At 44.5% G+C, this 19,400-nt stretch overlaps 1 protein-coding gene across 3 annotated transcripts in view; it reads right to left on the bottom strand.

The window, feature by feature from the left end:
* Positions 1-14,731: 14,731 nt before the first annotated feature.
* The window catches only part of LOC112454123 (small conductance calcium-activated potassium channel protein-like), a 78,024-nt gene continuing 73,355 nt past the window's right edge, over positions 14,732-19,400 (bottom strand). For all 3 annotated transcript variants that reach the window (XM_025015351.1, XM_025015350.1, XM_025015349.1), the window contains one exon: positions 14,732-16,733. In XM_025015351.1, coding sequence (XP_024871119.1) covers positions 16,413-16,733 — 321 coding nt within the window. In that variant the 3' untranslated portion in view covers positions 14,732-16,412. The remainder of the gene's footprint in view (positions 16,734-19,400) is intronic.

Here is a 19,400-nt window from a genome sequence, read left to right as displayed (position 1 = left end):
TGGTGATGCCGGCGGGTTGCTCGCCGGTGTCGGTGGTGATGCCGGCGTCTTGGTGGCTGGTCTGGTTGATGTCTTGCATCGAACGCCCAGTGGAGGTGGTGAAGTGGTGAGCCACTCCAATTTTTGCCGCTGTTGTTCGTCAGATCGTTGCACCCTGCAGCCGACCATCGGCACGTTTGTGCGCGTCGGCGGTGCGACTGCGGGTCTGGCGTTCTCGGCGATAGCGGCGGTGGCGGCGGAGTCCTTGGTGAAGAGCGTACAGGTTGCCCCCAATTCCGGGCAGGCTGGATCGTTCGGCTCCAACTCCTCAGGTTCGGCGAGGATCTTGTTTATATCCGCCAGGATATCATCCTCGATCGTCGACTTGCTCATGTCGGTGGTCATGGCTCGTCTGTGCTGTCGATAGTGCAGAGCCGGATTTTATGATTGTTAATTCGAGGGAGGGGCAAATATTATGTTTATGCCTATTCCGTTTCGTCATTGTCCTCCGGATTCGTTTTGTTGTCGTTGTTATCCCCGGTGTCGGAGCCGTTGTCGTCCTCGTCGTTGTCGGGTGGGGGATATCCGCTCCGGTCGCAGAGATCGACGATAACCGGTGATATAATTCGACGCACCTCGAGGAGGCCGCGAAACTTCGGCGCCAGTTTAGCGTTAAATGCGGCGACTTTGTGGGAGAACGGGGATTCGCGTTTCCATACCCACTCCCCGATTTTCGGCGCCCATTGACGGCGTCGTAAATTGTAGTATTTTTCTTGCCTCTGGAAAACACGCGCCAGGTGTATTCGTACGAGTTCGTAGGCTTCCTCGAGGTGTCGTGTTTCGTCGGGCGGGAAAGCGGTGGTACTCGAAGCGGCCTCTTGATTGAGTGGGGATATCGGTTCGCGGCCGAAAACGAGATAAGCGGAGGTATAACCCGTGGTCTCGTGCCGTGCCGAATTATAGGCAAATTGAAGCTCGGGAATACGCTCGGAAATACCAATTGCGATGGTTCTTATCTAAATACTGAGAAATCATAATTTTTACAACCCGGTTCGTTCGCTCGACGGGTTGTCATGCGGCGCGTGGATCGGAGCGTATACGTGGCGAACGTTATGCGCGGCAAGCATTTGCTCTAATTTCCCGGAGCGGAGTTGCGTGCCGTTGTCGGACAGTATCGCGTCGGGGCAGCCGTGGCGGAATAGAATCGCTTCGGCAATATGCGTGATTATACGGCAGAAGCGGTGGCGCAGCGCAGGGGGCGCATCTCCAACCATTTGGAGAAGCGGTCCTGCATTGTCAAGAGCCACGCGTGGCCCTGTTTCGACCGTGGCAGTGGCCCAATTAGATCAAGCGTGACCTACTGCCATGGTCAGGTAACGGAAATGGTGTGTAACGTTCCCGTCGGTCGGGTCTGGGCGACTTTGTGTTTCAGACACCGTGGGCAGCTTCGTACATATTTCGCGATTTCCCGGAACATACCGGGCCAGTAATACAATTAGACGATGCGCGATATAGTTTTCGCGATACCGAGATGTCCGGCGGTGGAGCCGTCGTGATTCCGGCGGAGGATTTCGGGGCAATGCTCTTTGGCCACGCATTCTTTCCATTGATTTTCGGGCGAGATTTCTTTGAAATCGAGATCATGGAGCACGTGTCGGAATAACTTCCCGTCCCTGACGTCGTAATCCGGATATTCCCGGGGAGCGTCTTACACTGCGCGCAAAGTTCGACGGTACCATGGGCAGCGGGGTGGAATCGTGACGGCGGTTGTGGGTTGACGCGATAAGGCGTCCGCGACTCGGTTGAGGGCTTCCTTTCGGTACTTAATTTCGAGATCATATTGTTGGAGCTCGAATGCCCATCGTCCTAGCTTACCGGTGGGTGCATCTAATTTTTGCAGCCACTCCCTCCGGAAAATTTTGCGTGAGTACGGCTCCGAGGCCAGTCGTGCGTTCGATTATCCCTTCCTGCTCCATTTTCTCGACTTCGGCGTTAATGATAGCCTGCATGGCCGGATTTTGCGATCGGTATCTCTGTTTAATTGGCTGGACGTACGTTTTCTTTTACGCGAATGTGGTGGGCGGTCTTGTCGGTCGGTCCGGTAATTTGGTCAAAGAGCGGGAGTTCCTCTTTGAGGGACTCCTGGAGCCTCTCCTTCGGCCGGGGTTCGCGGTGCGATGCTTTCGGTCATTGTAGTGGCGGGTGACCGGTCGCGGGAATTCGGCGTGTTGGGCGCCGGGATTGCGTGGCCTAGCTTCGCCCAGAAATCTACCCCGAGTAGTACCGCGCTCTTTAAGTTTGGCATAATCGGAAATGAATGCCATATGACTTGGCCGGCCGTGTAGATCGGTAACCGGACGCGACCAAACAGGGTGACGTGTTGCCCGTTGGCTAACAGAACTTCCTTTTCCTCCGGGGTTACGGAAAAGCCGAGAATCTGCACGAGTTGGGCGGTGTGTTCATTGACAAACGAGATTTCTGATCCGGTATCTAGAAGAGCGTTTAGCGGGCGGTTGTAGATACTAATTTTCAAGTGCGGGCAGGGAGTAAATTTTAGGAAATTTTCGGAGAGGACCGAGGGGGCGGCCGGAGTTTCCGCGGTCCCGGTTTCGTTTCCCGGCGTCGGATGGCAATCCTTTGTCAGGACGTCGTCCTTGTCGCATCGCGAGCAAAATTTCCGGGCGAGGCGCAGACAGTCGAAGCGCGTGTGTCCGCCTTGCTTGCAACGCCAGCAGGATATGCGTTCCAGAAATGCCCACGGATCCTTCCCTTTGAAATGTAATCCCCATTTCCTCATTTGATTCATAATCTGCGTGAATGTATTACTCGGGGGGTTGGCGGATATTATCGTTATTGGTGACGCCGGATTTTCGGACGGTATAGTTAGGGTCGGAGAGCAGGAGGCGGGTAACGCGGCTGCTTCGAACATCTCGGGATTTTCATCGATGAACTCATTTAACTTATTTAATCGTCGTCGGAGATCGTCGAGGCTGCCCTCGGTGTTGAGCCCGAGTATTTGTAATTTGTTTATTAGATCGCTTTTACTACGCGTGACAATCTGCCGGTTTGAACAAAGCTGGGTTTCCCGTAGCCGCGGATCGGAGCGCGTTAAGTTTATTGACATATTGTACTTCTCCTCTGGAGACGGGTAGCAGCCCGTGTGAATTGCTCATGGAAAGAAAACTTCGCACGCCGATACCATGTTCGACGATGGCATTAACATCTAAGTGGCCTGATTTAAAAGCGCACCGTCAGCAGCTATGGGAAGGAAAACTTCGCAGCAAGCAGCTATATGACAAGAGACATCGAATACGAGAGCTGCCAGAATTGATGCCGGGTGAGTTGGTATAGATAAAGGACCAGCGAGCATATAGCACTGTTGTACGTCGTCGTACTGAACCAAGGTCGTATGACGTACGATATCCGGGAGGCTTGTTGCGACGTAACCGGAGTTTTCTGGAATCAACCAGACGAACGACGGAGGACAATGATGAAGATGAGGACAATTGGGGAACAATAGCTGATGAAGATCATCCGCGACAGGAGGCAGATGAACCAGTGCCGGGTGAACAGCCGGAACCACTGCGACAAAGTAGTCCACAACATTGCTCGCCGACACAATTGCACTATCAATATTTAGGGAAACCGACATAAAGAAAATGTTAATTAAAACGAGTAGAGAGGTTTTAATTGAGTTAGTTTGGTTTGTGTATTAATACACCAAGGGTTAGTCTCGTAGATAGTAAAATAATCTTAGATTTTGTTTGAGCTAGACCCTGTAGTTAACACTTTTGATTTTCATTGTAAAAAAAAAAGATGTTGCGCGATGCTTCAATAGAGAAGTCCTAAGGGCACGCCGATAGTTCGGCGAGTTGGTAAGAGCAATTGCGACACACACCTCTCGGACACACTCGCACGACTGTACGCGTCTCAAGCAATAAAGTATTTGTTACTTACATACGAGATATTCCTTGCACCTAGAAAGCACAACACCACTAGCGGCCGGGTACGCTGAGTATGCGATTGTGACGGATGATCGATTCGTCGCGGGCGGCGCGAGGTAAATACTATGATTGGCCTATTAGCGCGGTACGTACGGAGCGGAGCCGGTTTTTCGGGTGCTCGCGGGCCGAATCGCGTGACAATCTGTCGGTTCGAGCGGACCTGAATTTCCCGTAGCCGCGGATCGGAGCGCGTAACAATGGCGCGAATGCGGATGCGGCGATGAAATCGCGCGAGATTCCGTTGGACGGTGGGATTTATCGAGACGCTCTCGACGGAGATAGAGGAGCAGGATTTCTCTACCCCGGCTGATAGCTGGGCTCAGGATTCTGGTAATGTCAGCGGAGAGGATCGGTGTGATCGGGAGCTGGATTACGGCGGAATCTCTCAATTATTAAAAATCCGCGGGATTATATACCCCGCGGATCGGCGGCGCGGGTAGTGGGAGAACGGTGCCGGCGCACGCAAGCGCCGGGATCGAACGATGTGGTCCGGAGATTCCCGACGTCGCGCTCGGCGGTGTTCGGGCAACGTCGGCTTTGTTCGGCTCTTTGAAAAAAATACAAGAACGAATATAAGTGCGGCAAACCGCCTTCCGCGCGAACACGAATCACAGTACTCAAATACCGGATAACACGCAACGACTTATACTCACGCATACTCACAAATCTGAATAACACGACGCACACGTAACCCACCCAACGCAACAACGCAGTAATACTCCCGAATTACTCGAATCGCAACCAACGCAATAACTGCGGGCGATCTCGCCGTGCCGACCCTGCCGACAGACGATCGTCCTCGCAAACGATATCTAACTTTCGGCAGGCGATCTCGCCGTGTCGACCCTGCGCCGACAGACGATCGTCCTTGCCTCAGATATCCCCAAACGCAAACCCGAATCGCGGACGATTCCGCGGCTTGCCACGCGAATCCCGAGATTTCCTGCGAAACCCGGTAATTCCACGGCATACAACACAAATGGCGCGATCGCGACTCTAACATTTACCACGATTATCAACAACATTTAGCACGAAATACCAAATATGCAACGTGACTGTCGGCCGTGACGGCGTCCCGGGGAGGGCGTACCTGATCTCTACTTACAGGACGATTCGTTCTCGGCGGGGCCCCTTCGTGAATTCCAGTTCACACTTCTCGACAAAAGAGAGCGCAAGGTAACGGTGGGCGCGCATTCTCTAGATAACAAGTATTGCCAGATAATCCAAAGTACCTTACAACGCGATATAGACCGGAGCCTCGAACGAATCCTCACTTACACGGGGACGCCAGAATGGTGACCTTACAAGAAAATGTCCTTCGGGGCAGGCGATCCGGAACGGCTATCGGCGGTGCTTCCGTCTTCCCGCACAACAGTGACGGGGCAATGGTCCACCGGGATCACGCCGGTTCCCCGCGCTTACGCAGCGGCGCACCGAGCTTGCAATGCTCGCCGATCCGGACGCGCTCCTGAGTGCCAAACGACGCCCTATCCTGCGGCGCGGCTCGTACTAATCCTGCTTCGGCCGCGGTCTCTTCAAATAATCCGGCTATCCAGGCCGCGATTATTATGGCCGGCGTTACGTGGGCCAGACTGGACAGGCCATGGCCACGCCTACCAGTGGCCCCTCGGGGTGGCGGCCAGAGAGTCGTGCACGTTCTCTGGGCCGTGACGTCGCACCCTATTTCACTTCGTCAGGGCGTCCCCCGGGGTCTCTTAGTTTCTTCCGCGGCGGCCGAGCTCAAGGTCGTCAATTGTACGGTGGCCTCTATATTGCGCTTGCGAGGAAGTCCGGGCGTGACCCGACCGACGGCCATGTCCCTCAGCCGCCTCCTTGAGTGCGTCCTCCGTCTCTTCCCTTGTGGCGACTCAAGGTCGTTACAACGTGGTTCAGTCACCAAACCAGCAATCCCGATTAAAATAATCTAAACTGTTTGTTAATAAATCCGCCGAAGCGGCGCAATTGCCCTCCCCCGCTTCGAGCGAAGAAGCACCCCCGAGTTTCCCCTCGGCCGAGCCCGTTCGGGTGGCGGATGGACGCGATTTGTCACGTCACAAAACAAAACTGATATCTCGCACAACTGAAAAAATACGTAACAAAAATAGCCGGATTGGGGTCCAGCCAGACCTTACCCGTGTAGATAAAGATTAAAATGTGAATTATTCATTTTATTTGTTTAAATTATAAAAAGATCTATTATGTCGATTTGTGAGCGATAGTTTTACTCATTCCGTCTAAAATTACATTATTAAATATATGTATATTTTATGAACAGTCACGCACTTCTTGAATTTATTAGGTTTCCTTGAATTCAATGCCGAAATAAATTTATTGTTAGTAGTCGTTAAAAATATGAACTCGGACGCATCAATGCGCAGTTCCGTGGAACTCTATGGACTGAGAAATCTCTTAATGTTTGTGACGACTAGATTGGTCGCGCAATCGATCGGCATTGTCTGCTTGTTTTCCCAATTACTCAACAAGCCCGACGAGCACACGTTATAATTAACAAGATACTTGCGACCAACACAACAAGTACTGTACATACATCGGAAGTGCATCCGCTAAACCGCGTTTCATTAAGGCGCCCGGAGCAAATTGTTGTTCCATTAACGTAACGCGTTCTGCATCGCGAACAGTTCGCGATCGCGCTGTATTTCATATCACGCTGCGGGGGCTGAGATAAAATATTCGATACCGGCAATATTAATCCAATATTGCCAGATATACCTACGCGATGAGAAAATAATACGTGGGAGTGTATAGAGTTCGGGATGCGCGGAACGTTCCGACACTCGGAGTGTTAAACCTCGCTTCCGAGTCGCGTGGGATGAAATCACGGCGGGAAAAATACAACCGCCGCCCGGTGTAAACCCCGGTCTACTGGGTCTACATAAGCCGCAGTTCGCAAAACGCAAGACACACGCACAGTCCACATGTCAATCTAATCTCTATACACAGAGAGGTTAGATTGACAAGTAAACTGTGCATGTCTTGCGTTTTGCAAACTGCGGCCTATGTAGACCGGGCTTAATGTAACGGGTTGAAACACGGGGACTTGGTGCGCGAAGACGTCGAACGACATTTGCAACGTGCAATTTTAACAGCAATCTTTACGAGCGGGGCTGGAAGATCCCGCGCGGAAAAAGCACCCGCCGTAATGTACAATATTATGTACGTGCACCTCTCTTTTACGACGTGGTAAAATTTTGCAGTTTTTTTTCGGACGATTATAACAAGGTTCGTGCCCGCGCGGCATTTTATCCGCCACCGTTATCATTTTCTGGAAAAACGCCGCAAGATAGGTGTGCGGTCTGAAAAAACGTGTCGCGCCGGTTGGAGAAAATTACGCGCGCAAAACTAACAAACAGATATTTTACCTCGAGCTAGGTTTTATCGTTCATGTTTTATCACATTTATGTACTAAACGACAATCACATCGACGAGAATCGGACGTAAATAAAAGAAAATTCGACCGATGGCCGTTTACACGCGCTTTGTTCAATTAATTATACGCTGCGACGCGCGTCATCTGGAAAATTCTTTCGTGATTTTCGACCTGTCAACGGAAAATCGCAGCTCGCTAGCGGATCTATGATTATTATGTTGATTCGCATTATGTTGATTCGCGTTAATTAACAAACGCGAGAATTAACAAACTCTTATTCTCGTAAATTCGACGAATTTCACGCCGACCTCCCATGTTTTCCCAATTCCTCGTAATTGCTCCTTTCTCGTAAAACTTTCAACTTTCTAACTAAACAGGATTCGACAGTTCGGATGTGTTTCCGCTTAATCAGAAGTCACCGACTGCACGATCGACTTTCGCCGTTCAGTTCACCGGGATACCTCGTCTTCGTTAAGTCCTTTGGAAAACCCGAAGTCTTGCGTGACCAACCGCGAATTCATCGCACAATCCGTAACTCTCTCTCTCTTTCTCTCTGTGATGTAAACAAGTCATAAAACGGAATTACGTTCAAAGCAATCGTCCTAACCGTATGCGCCTGACCGTTTTCATTGCTGACGGCAACCGTGCGCTGCGGCTGACATGGCGCGTGATGTACTACTGGCCCGCCGCCGCCGGTACCGAGAAGGAAAAACACATCCTCCGCATTCCGGCGCGCGCTACACAACTACTTGCCAGTGGTAAAACACGCCGGCATGTCCGACGGCGCTCGGTTGCGAGCGCGGTGTTCTGTGTTCCCGGCCTCATTTTTCATCCGGCCATTATGTCAGTCCGCAACCTCACTTGGCGAGAAATGTACCCACCTTCAAATTTCCGGACGAGCGATAATTCGGGAATGATCGCGGGATAGGATTTTGATATATCTGGCTGTCCGATCTATACTGTAAAAAAAGTATGTAAAATGTAAAAATTACCCAATTAATAGCTGAAATTTGTCAATTTGACAATGTAGATTTTTACATTAAAAACATTAATAAATAAAAACATTAATATATCTTGTACATACATAATATATCTTGTAATATATCTTGGCAATGTAGATTTTTACATTAAAAACATTAATAAATAAAAACATTAATATATCTTTATATTTATAGAGATACATAGATAGATACACAAAATTTAAAGTAAATTTATACATACAATTGTATGCAATAGATAGTTATAGAGTGATATATAGTTATAAAAACAATACACGAAATAGCGTTACCACGCGGGGTTTTTTTTACTATCGCTCAGAATAGTTTTTTTAATTCTGTTTTAAATTAACGTAAAGAACGCAATAATATATAAAAACATATAAATAATTTTACCTGATAAAAAGCTCTTTTTTAATTACGTTGCGTATTATGTAATGAGTTCATTATGTAACAATGACTTTGTTGGCGCGTCTTTTTCTCTCGGAGCACATTAGTCATCATAGAACTTATCGAGATTAAGAATTTTGTAATGACTCAACTAAAGTTATAGAAGAAGATCCATGTCGCACTATTATCCTAAAAGAACTCGTCCTACAAGAAGCGTTAGTCAGTCTAGCTTCCCGGCTTTTTGTTACACCAACTTGGCGTCCTAATTAGGTTCCACATTCAGAATAACTCGAGCGGAATTTGCATCTATTAATTAGTTTTCTACTTTCCCCCGACGCAAGCCTTTCCTTCCGCTCTCTTCGTAAAATGCTCAATAATTTGTTAGTCCTTTAATTATTTTCCATGTAGTATTTAAGCCGATGAATTATAAAAACGATTGCAAAAATGTAATATACAGATTCCTTTGTAAAGGATCAAACAAAAATACGCAATAATTAAATCAGATTTGAGCGGTTTCATTTGAAAGTGTATGTCCCTTCCAAAGTCGTTTTGGCAATTTATTCGCGAAGCGGTTGATTCCGATGCGAAGCATTATTAAACTTGTTCTCGTTAAAGATAAATGTTCTCTTAAAAGACACAACCCCTTCGTCCCAGTGACAATTATCGTCGATGCTTGAGGACCGTTTAAATAATTCTAGGGGGTCTAGAATCGAGCGCGACCGTTCGCTCGTTCGGGACTGAAACGAGAACCGCTCCATATTTCATAGATCTAATAGAAATTAATTTGAGACATTTAAGTAGGTACGTAAGTTTAATGACCGCCATTATCGTCGCTGATAAACATCACTTTTCCATGTAGTATTTAAGCCGATGAATCATAAAAACGATTCCAAAAATGTGGTATACAGATTACTTTGTAAAGGATCAAGCAAAAATACGCAATAATTAAATCGGATTTGAGCGGTTTTATTTGAAGGTGTCTGTCCCTTCCAAAGTCGTTTTGGCAATTTATTCGCGAAGCGGTTAATTTCGATGCAAAGCATTATTAAACTTGTTCTCGTTAAAGATAAATGTTCTCTTAAGAAGACACAACCCCTTCGTCCCAGTGACAATTATCATCAGTGCTTGAGAACCGTTTGAATAATTCCGAGGTCTAGAATCGAGCGCGACCCGTTCGCTCGGGACTGAGACGAGGACCCGCTCCATATTTCATAGATCTAATAGAAATTAGTTTGAGACATTTAAGTAGGTACGTAAGCTTAATGACCCCCATTATCGTCGCTGATGAACATCGCTCTCGTTCGAATGTAAGTATAATCGCGGGAACAATTGTCCAACATTGTTGTCTAACGTTAGTGACGATTGAGCTTACAATTAGAAGTAGTTTTCTTGGTCCATCTCGTCATTATGCAACTGACTATCTCAAGCTTCCTTTTATCTCTCCCTAGAAGTTGAAGTCGAACTCGAAGTCTTCGCGTAACGACGGTCGCGAAGGGAGAGAATAAAAACGGAAATTTTCACGGAAAGACGTGGCTCGAGAGACGGAAAACTTTTCCTCGCGCTAATGTATTTCGCGTGTGTATCGCGCGACACATTTCTCCTCCGCTAGCCGGGCATCGTTACTTCCGCTTCCGCGCGATCTCTATCTCGTTCCCATTAGCCTAGACTCTTTAGTCGTTGCGTGTTATCGTGCGTCCTCGCATATATGCGGGAACACGGCTTCCCCTATCAAACGTTCTTCGCACGCAATTTTTCAACGTTAACAGGCTCATTCCGAAATCTGTCCGGCGTATAAAATCAGACGTCGCGGCGCCGGAAGCGGCTAGTCCGCTCCACGCGACGCGATAATGCATTGCTTCACGGATAAGCTGGCTCGCCCAACTCGCCGCCGTAAAAAAATACCTGAGCGAGAGAACAAAACGGGGAGAAAGAGAGAAATAGAAGTGGGAAGAGAAAAGAACGTGGGAAAGCGTGACGGATGAAAAATCGCAGAAGCGAGGAACAAAAGACGTAAAGGCCCGTACTTCTCGAAACCAATATCCGCTCGCGTCCCACTTCCGTCCGCTTGCGCTTGCATTAAAATCGGGATTTCGACATTTTAATAAAACGTCAATCGAACGATTCCAATTGGAATCACGACATTCGCCGTCGTTCGCCGGCGATCGCCCGTCGCTCGAAATAATCGGTGCGGCGACGCTCGTATTAGACGCGAATGTGAAATCTTGCGAAGCATTATTGTTTGCGAAATCGCTTACCGCTTTTCTCGTGGGATATTACGACGTTACGCGCGCCTAACCTTACCGTTACGAAGCCCGCGGCGAATCGGTTACGCGACGGTAACCGGCGGTAATCCAACATTTTTTGCCGGATTTATGAAAAGAGAAATTGCCGTAATTGGGAAGTCGCTGTGGAAACGGCGACGCAAGGAGAACGGCAAGAATTGATTAAACATTACGTTTTCGAATCCTATTCAGCTTTTTCACGGTCGACTAATTTGCGCTTTTTCGCGCGCTCTCGTTCGGTATTTTACGCAATGTTCGACGAGTGCTTTAATGGAGGAAGCGCAAAACATATGGCGGAAAACTTTTACGTCATTCGAGAGTAAATTGCGAGATAAATTCAGAACGTTATATTGCGCCGTGTGATTTTAGAGGACGAACGGTTTAATTAAAATCTGATAAATGCGAATTTAATATTGATTTAATAATAGTCTGAGAAGCGCGTACATCAAGGTTCAGTTAGAAATTGGTGATTCGTAATTATGTAATATTAATTCAAGAGTCTTTTATAATTGATATTTAATGTACTTGTAGTATCTCAGAATAATATTTCATAGTAGATATTTAATTAACGGTTAATATTATAATAGATCAATTAAACTGTTTATGATTCTAGTGTGGGTGTAAAAATCTAGCGAGAGAAAACGTGAATTACTAAAATTAAAGCCTGAAATATTCGTTATACTGTAAAAGCGCAATCTATAATCTCGCTACTCTTTATTGAACCTGTTTGGCTTTCGTTATAATTGAAACGACAGAATGGATAAATAAAAGAACTTCTCCCGTTAAAATTTTTCACTTTAACACTTCTTCCTGCCCGTCCTAACATTTAAAAAGGTTAGATAAATGTCAACAATTTGCCGGCGTTATTTTATAATCGTCTTCTTCGCTGTAACGTGTAACGGCGGCGTCGCTTGCAAATTAGTAATTCCTCTCTCGATGTTTTGCACATAATGCGGGGAAGTTGCGCGCTATAAAATTTCGCACCAAACTTGTGCACTCCGTGCAGCTACGAGTGCTTCTTTTCAGACAAAAAGGGGGGAGGAGGCCTGGAGAAATCTGAGGGTAATCCAATACTCGTGTAGAAACTATAACGTACTCCGTACTTAAGTTGAAGTATCAACGCTCACCTGCACTCTGAAACGTGGGACATCGACGTTTTTCAGATTTGTTCTATATTTGTTCGTACTCGTCGATCATCGAGGCAGATCGATCGGCTTTTTTTCCTGATCCGTTGGCTCTGTTTTTTTTTCTCGCAATCTCGACGCGGCCATTAAACGACGACGGCCCGGATTTCTATTTTCTTAACGCTTTTCAAGAACAGCCGTTTATATCTGCAATGCTGTTTCACGTTGTTTTTCCGCCATTTGATGGATTGCGAGGGTGGTACTTCAAGATTTTTCGCTCGTAAAATTCAAGAATCATAGATATTATGAATCTGAAGTTTAAATCAAAGTAATTGTTAAGAATTGACTAGCAGGGTATTTATAATTATATCATTCCTGGTCAAACCGCGATATAATTGCAATTTCGGGAAATAAAAGTTGATCTAATTAAGCGGAACGTTTCAGTTAAGTTTGGCTCTACTTTCTTTTCCGATAATCTATTGCAAATATCTTGGAAACAATTCTGAGAAAAAACGTTCTTCGTTTAAATATTGAAAAAGGAATCGGAAAACTGAAGGATTCGAGAAGAGATCTTGAACTGTACAAGTTTAAGATCTCTTCAACATCGTCAGTCGACCGAAGAATGTTAGAATTAACGAATAAAAAATTTAGAAAGGAAAAGACGGCTGCCGGAAGCGTGGGGTAGTTTTGACGCGCTTTCGATCTCGTTCGCGCGTCGATCGAGCTGAGATCAATGCGTGCTTCTCGTTTGTCAATTGACTGACACGCGCGCAAAGCCGCTTTATGCCGATCCGCAAAAGGGCAACAGAAAAAGCGAGCGAAGCGGCCGTGGTGGAATTCCATCCGGTCGGGGCTTCGCGCTCCTTTGATATACGTACACGGCCATTTGAGAATGCAGGTCGGGGTTGGCAAAAGGGAAACAGAACTAACTTCTGCCGGTGGTACCGGGCGACGAGGCGTGCGAGAGCATGCTGTACAGAGCGATCCGGAAATACCGCCTTTGGCCCAAGCGTCAGGTGGCCGAGGTGGCGAGACGTTCGCACGAGGATTTCAAGAATCCCGAAATCTCCGGATATCAGAACCCGGGAGTCCGACACATGGAAAAAAAAACTGACGGCTCGAGATCTGATCGTTTAAAAATGCAAACGCGGTGCAATGCTGAATAATCCAAAGACTTGGAAATTGTGAAACCGTTAAATTCTTTCAAACATTTAATTTCTTATGTAATACCAGAAATAATATAGAGCTTTTTAATGTAAAAAAATTAAAAGCATGGAAATGCAAGTTCTTTGAAAAATTTAAGAATGCATCAAGGAGATTCTCAAGATTATCGGGATTGAAAATGTGGACTTTTAGATTTATATGATCTACGATCTTCACAGATGTACGTGAATCTCGAGATTCTTGAAGCATATCGTAAAAGCATCGTAAAAGTCTAATATAATAAAACGCTAGAGGTAATACAATATCTATATTTTTCGATCTCGATACACATCGAGAGATCCTCGCGGGTACTTCTGGATCGTCCTGTACACGTTGCTGACATTAACTACGTGGGTGAGAACATATCTTGCATGTACACAGTGGAACGCGCATTGAGCGGCGTTTGAACAGGAATCGTTCGGGAAAGATCGAAAGGGGCACTGCAGATGTTTGCGGAACATCCGGCGGAAATCGTGCGTTCCACGTCCAGAACGGAAACACACGCCATTTTCATTCGGCAAGCATTCCCTCGAAAGTTCGCCGAAACGCTTGCGAAACACGAAACTACGTAAGTCCGCTCATGCTTGCTGACTCTACTTACGGTACAAGATACTTGTGTACGTCGTGGTTGTTGGGGGACATACTGAACATTACCTTTATGCGATGTAGTTGTAATTTGACAACATATATACATTTCAATTGTAAATATATTTTATACTTTTAATTTTTATAACCCTCTCGGGCGTTTTGTTAATTAAAAATAAAGTTACTGCAACACGAGTGATCTGTAAGATTATAATTTTTACCAATAGTTTAAATTAATAGTCATAATTTTTATTCTATCCTTTTTCCAGAAGTTAGTGATCGAGTGTGTTAAAAAATCCGGAAAAACATATGATAAAAGAATAAATACGTAAATTGAATCAAGTTAATTATTAATTTAGGTAAAAAAAAAACTGAAACGGAGTACGCTGGGAATTCCGTCAGAAAATTTATGCGCAAGAGATTTAAAAATATATAACATAATAAATCTGCCAATCTGCATTTTAACCGAAATACTAGGAAACGATCGCGCGAAAAGCTGGCGTTGAAATATTTACAGCTAGGTCAGCTATTGGAAAGCGTTTTTATATTCTGCAGATAAAAATCAAAGAATTACATCTCCGTAGTTACACATAACAATCGACGAGCGTGGTGTACGGGAATTTAACATCGTTGGATCGACTCCAAATTCAGCGTCGGCGCCATTTTTTTTACGTTTCACCGCGCGTGCAAGATTTGTTTAATTTTACTCCAATATAAAAATTTACGCGATAACGAAAATTATTACTTTATTTAAATATTTTCATACAATATGTAACGTAACAATATTATAAAATAAAATTTGATAAAAAATAAGTTAAAAAAAACAATTAAGAAATCCTCGCCTTGCAATAAACTGCAATTTTTGCTCAAAATAATTTTCTATTCAAAACAATTTTTATCATTTATATAAAATACGGTGTTACTTTGCGACGTGCGGCGGTAATCTTCCGGGATATTTAGAAATACACGTCAAGTTCGCTGCTGATTTAAAATTCTCGCGATATTAGAAAAGTCTGCCGGCGGCGGCGTCAGTGGAAGAGAAGGGATTTTGTAAATTGTGTATACGTCTCGCGGAATGGAACTCGCGAAAGTTTTTGTGTGACGCTCGGTCGAGCAATCTTTTCCGACAACTCGCGTTCTTGGCTACCAAAACCGTGCTTGGCTACCAAAAGTTCTCGCGAGCGCGAAGACGAGATTTCCGCTACCGACCGCGCGCATATATACGGAGGCGTTCGCTCGTGTAGTACGCTCGTGGGAGGATTTCATTTTATTTCCCGTCTCGTCCGTTTCGCCGTTTACTACGGAAATGCGTCCCGTACGCGAGAAGTACAGCGACGTAAAGCGCAGATTGTTACGATCAATATTTGCCAGATGCACTTTCCTTAACGCGAACGCGAGCTCGCGAAAACTCGTGAGATTTTATTGCAAATGCTTTCATTTTTTTTACATGGCCTTTGCATTTTTATGCGCCCGTGTAAGCTTCCGCGTATTGTAATATTTATAGCTACATTTCTACTGTTTAAATATGATAACATAATACCTACATAGTACGTACTGAATATATTTTCAGTATAGTATACTTTCAAATAAAGGTGATTTTATAATAAGAAACAGCTATTTTTTAAATAACTTCGTAGGCTCATATTCTCAAATCTCTTTTATTGATAAGAACGCGCATTTATTTCTGAGATGCTATAGTTTACGTTACATGTACTACTTGGAATTAAATGTATTTAACTTCCTCCAGCAATCAAATATTTTATGTGGTACGATTATTTGTCGCTTAAACTCCTGCTAAAATTTGTCAAACATCGAAAATAACTCAACCGTGAAAATGCATTTAAAAAAAAAGCATTGATTTAACGAATTAATGCATGCTCGATCACTAACAACTTACCATTATGACTGCATAGATTGGAGAACAATCTCACAGCATTCCTACATTTTTATCAAATCTTTTCATACGTTGCAAATTGTGCTGTGTCCGTGACAGTTTTCACCACGTTTTACGTGCACGTAAATGAAATTACGGCGTCTGGTGTGAAAGACCATAAATGGGAAGCTCGCGCGGAAGCATAACATCGACCATTTCTACCAGACGTCGTTATTTAATAACGTCTACACGGGGTGTCAAACATTCCCGTCGAACGTTTCCGCTAGTATCATCACTAGTATAATCACGTTGTGCGTGCATGTGCGTACGTTATGCAAGGCATATTTGCATACAGGGTATCCCAGAAGTCGCGTGCTTCCCTCACAACCGCATATCATTTTATGTATGTATTCAAATTAATACAAATGACGGGGCAGTTAAATGGAATGATAATAAAACACAAGTTTTGTCACGAGCGTAAATAAATGAGCAAAGAAAAGGAAGAAACATTTTTGATTAATTAATGCGCAAATTTGGAATAACAGTAAAATTTCGGGGAATGCCTCTTTTATGCCGAGGCGTTAAAAATTCAAGGATCAAGATCGTGGCGAGGGGCCGTGTTGAAATCTGGAACACCCGGTATACGCGCATAATAGGATTTTGATAGCGAAAAATCGTCATCTCGCACCATCTTGACGTAGTTGACGGTCTCGGAGGTCGCCTCGGTGAGGGCCCGGCGTAGTCGTGACCGTCGCACCTGCGACAGCGTACGTGGACATAGTACGACGCCCTGGCCACCCTGGGTGCCGGAAGAGGCGCCGGCGGATGCTGGGCCGGGCGCCGCGGCCATGGAGGAGGACGCCGCCGCCGCCGCCATCGTCGACGAGGACGACTTGCACCACCACGGGAACTGGGTGGGCGTTAATGCCGATATAACAACGTTGGTTAATAAAATACACCCATTTCCTGTTCGTGGAATGCGTGTTCGCGGTGCACGTGGACGACGTGACAGACAGCACAAGTGCAAGATAGCGTCAGACGGACACGTGGACGGACACGGGATCAGTTGCACGGTTGCACCAACGGTTGCACCGCGGATTTAACTAACTTCGGTCGGCTCTCTAGTGCCAGGCCTAATTACAACGACTGGAGATCAATCGCCTTACGTGTCAACTACGGTAAACTCGATCAAGACAATGTCGTTGAACCTAACGGCAACCGAGACAGCCTTGCATGATTAATTCTGACTCTCCTTTTAGGTGTCTCTAGTTCCTCTCTAGACTTTGATGGTCTAACTACGACACGGACAAAGAAAATTTGGCTAACTTTACTGGTAACGATGCAATTAGACTTAAGGATCAGTTGCACCTAACCGTTTAGTAAATTCCTTACTAGAATGTAACGACAATATCAAGAAGGAATATTATATCCATCAGAATTATGTTAATAATATTGCACAAAGATAACAGATTAATTTAATATTATCAGCCTTGTTTAAGCAAGTTGTTAAGCGGAAGAAAATTTAAATTCTGCCTAAACTCTAGCTATGTCATAAACGAGAAAAGTAAGTTTATGTTATAATTATTCGTATTAACTAGCTATATGTATAACAGGACAGACTTTGGAGATAAGCTCTAACTATTAACTAATTCTTGTCACCCACTCTCCGCTCCCTCGGATTATTCTCACTATAACGCGGATAGGTAGAGGTGAGATTTAGCCAACCGCAGTTAGCGGTAACCAACGTTGGTGCAACCGGCCCAGAAATATAACAGACAAATAACGATCTCGCTCCCACGGCTATGAGATATCTCTTCTTATTTCCCTCCGTATCTCAGTTCGTCCTGACGCCCACGCGGCTTTCTACCTCCGTCGCCCCTAAATAAGCGCGCTCGTCATCTACGCCGACTGATAGCTCGGCGCTACTGCTAGACTATGAGTGGTTGGTCTATCCGAGATTAGCAGAGAGGCAAGTTCGAGTGCGCGCATTATCTGTGATACAAATGAGAAACATTAACGAGCACACTAACGTAACACGACGGAAGGGCAGCAATTGTCGCGCTCTCGTGAACGAAACTGCCTGGTGGCATCTTGTTTTGCAAGATTCTCCAAACTTCGAACTTTGTACACGGTACGTCAACCAATAAGTAAAGTATCAGAGAGTGTCTCCGTTTGAAGCTTTTATTACAGAATTCTAACTCCGCGATATTTCAGTTTACATGGAAAAAATAATGTAAACAGAGCATTAGTCTAATTGAAAATAATCTTGTTAATTCAATATTAGTATTAATAAAAACGTTTGTATTAACAAATAACATTTTATTAAAACAAGAGCACGATGTATCTGTTTTATCAATACTAGTATTGAATTGACAAGGTTATTTTCAATTAAACTTGTGAATATATCTTTTTTTTTCTGTGTATTTATCATCAAATATCAATAAATTAAAGATATTAAAAATGTGATTAAATGTCGCTATTACGCTCAGAGAAAAAAGTACCACTAGCAATTAGAAAAAATAAAGAAAAAATAGTATTTCAAATGTGTATTATAAAATTATAGTAAGAAAAATAATGAATTAAAGAAACATAGTAATGTTATTTATATCGTTACACCGTTTATAATAAATACAGTTGGATGAACTATAAAAAAATAATAATGTAAAATAACAACATTAACGAAAAATTATTATTAATAGAAAAAGTACATTATAATGTGTCATTATAGCACAATAATTTATTTTAGAAAATGTTTGAACATATTAAAATGGAAGAACGTTTTTACATTTATTATACATGAAAGAAACAGAGAAAAAGAGAAAAGCTTATGTATTATTATAGTTGCCTTGCTATTTCACTTTATTAATAATAATAATAATATATATTTATATTTTATTTAATACTTTATACAATTAATAAAATTCTAAAATTTACATCCAACTGTATCAACATAGCTTCTTTAACAATTTTTATATTGCTGCTGCAAATATTAAGTTATTTCACATTTGTTGCCGTGACTACGTTTTGATAGTTCTAAATAATTAACATTTTCGTCTTTATAAAATTAGTTGCGGATATTAAAATTTCAAATGATTGTCACATTATAGTCACCAAAACTAATTTTCTCCAAGCATATAGATGTTAGATATTTCACATATGACTCTCTGATTGTTCACTACCGATTGCTCGCTACCGGCGTACTTATTATGATTTACCGCGACGTAGGAAGCCATCCGTTTCGGTGCAGCGACATGGACCGGCGCGGCGTAGCGAGAATATCCTGGAAGCTCCACACGTATGTGGACGGACATCGTTGTCTTCCTGTGTGTAACCATATTCCAGTCAGCCGCGAGCTAGTTGCCACTCGCGAGCACCCGCTCATCCGTAGTCAACGAGCGAGTCAAGTGGGAGACAAGTTGCCGGGCAAGTAAGCGAATGGAAAGCTCTCGTACCGCCAGGGATGTATGCTCGACCTTCCCTCGTTACGCCGATATCTCAAGAGCGTCTCTACCCGTCCCACTTGACTCGTTCGAATGGCTGGGCCACTCGCGAGATCGTGAACAAGTCGGCAAGTCTC

This window comes from Temnothorax curvispinosus, unplaced genomic scaffold (assembly GCF_003070985.1).
Source record: "Temnothorax curvispinosus isolate PA1 unplaced genomic scaffold, ASM307098v1 QBEX01004791.1, whole genome shotgun sequence".
NCBI classification, from domain to species: domain Eukaryota; kingdom Metazoa; phylum Arthropoda; class Insecta; order Hymenoptera; family Formicidae; genus Temnothorax; species Temnothorax curvispinosus.
Note: the sequence above shows the minus strand (reverse complement) of the source record. Positions and strands in the feature narration are given on the sequence as shown.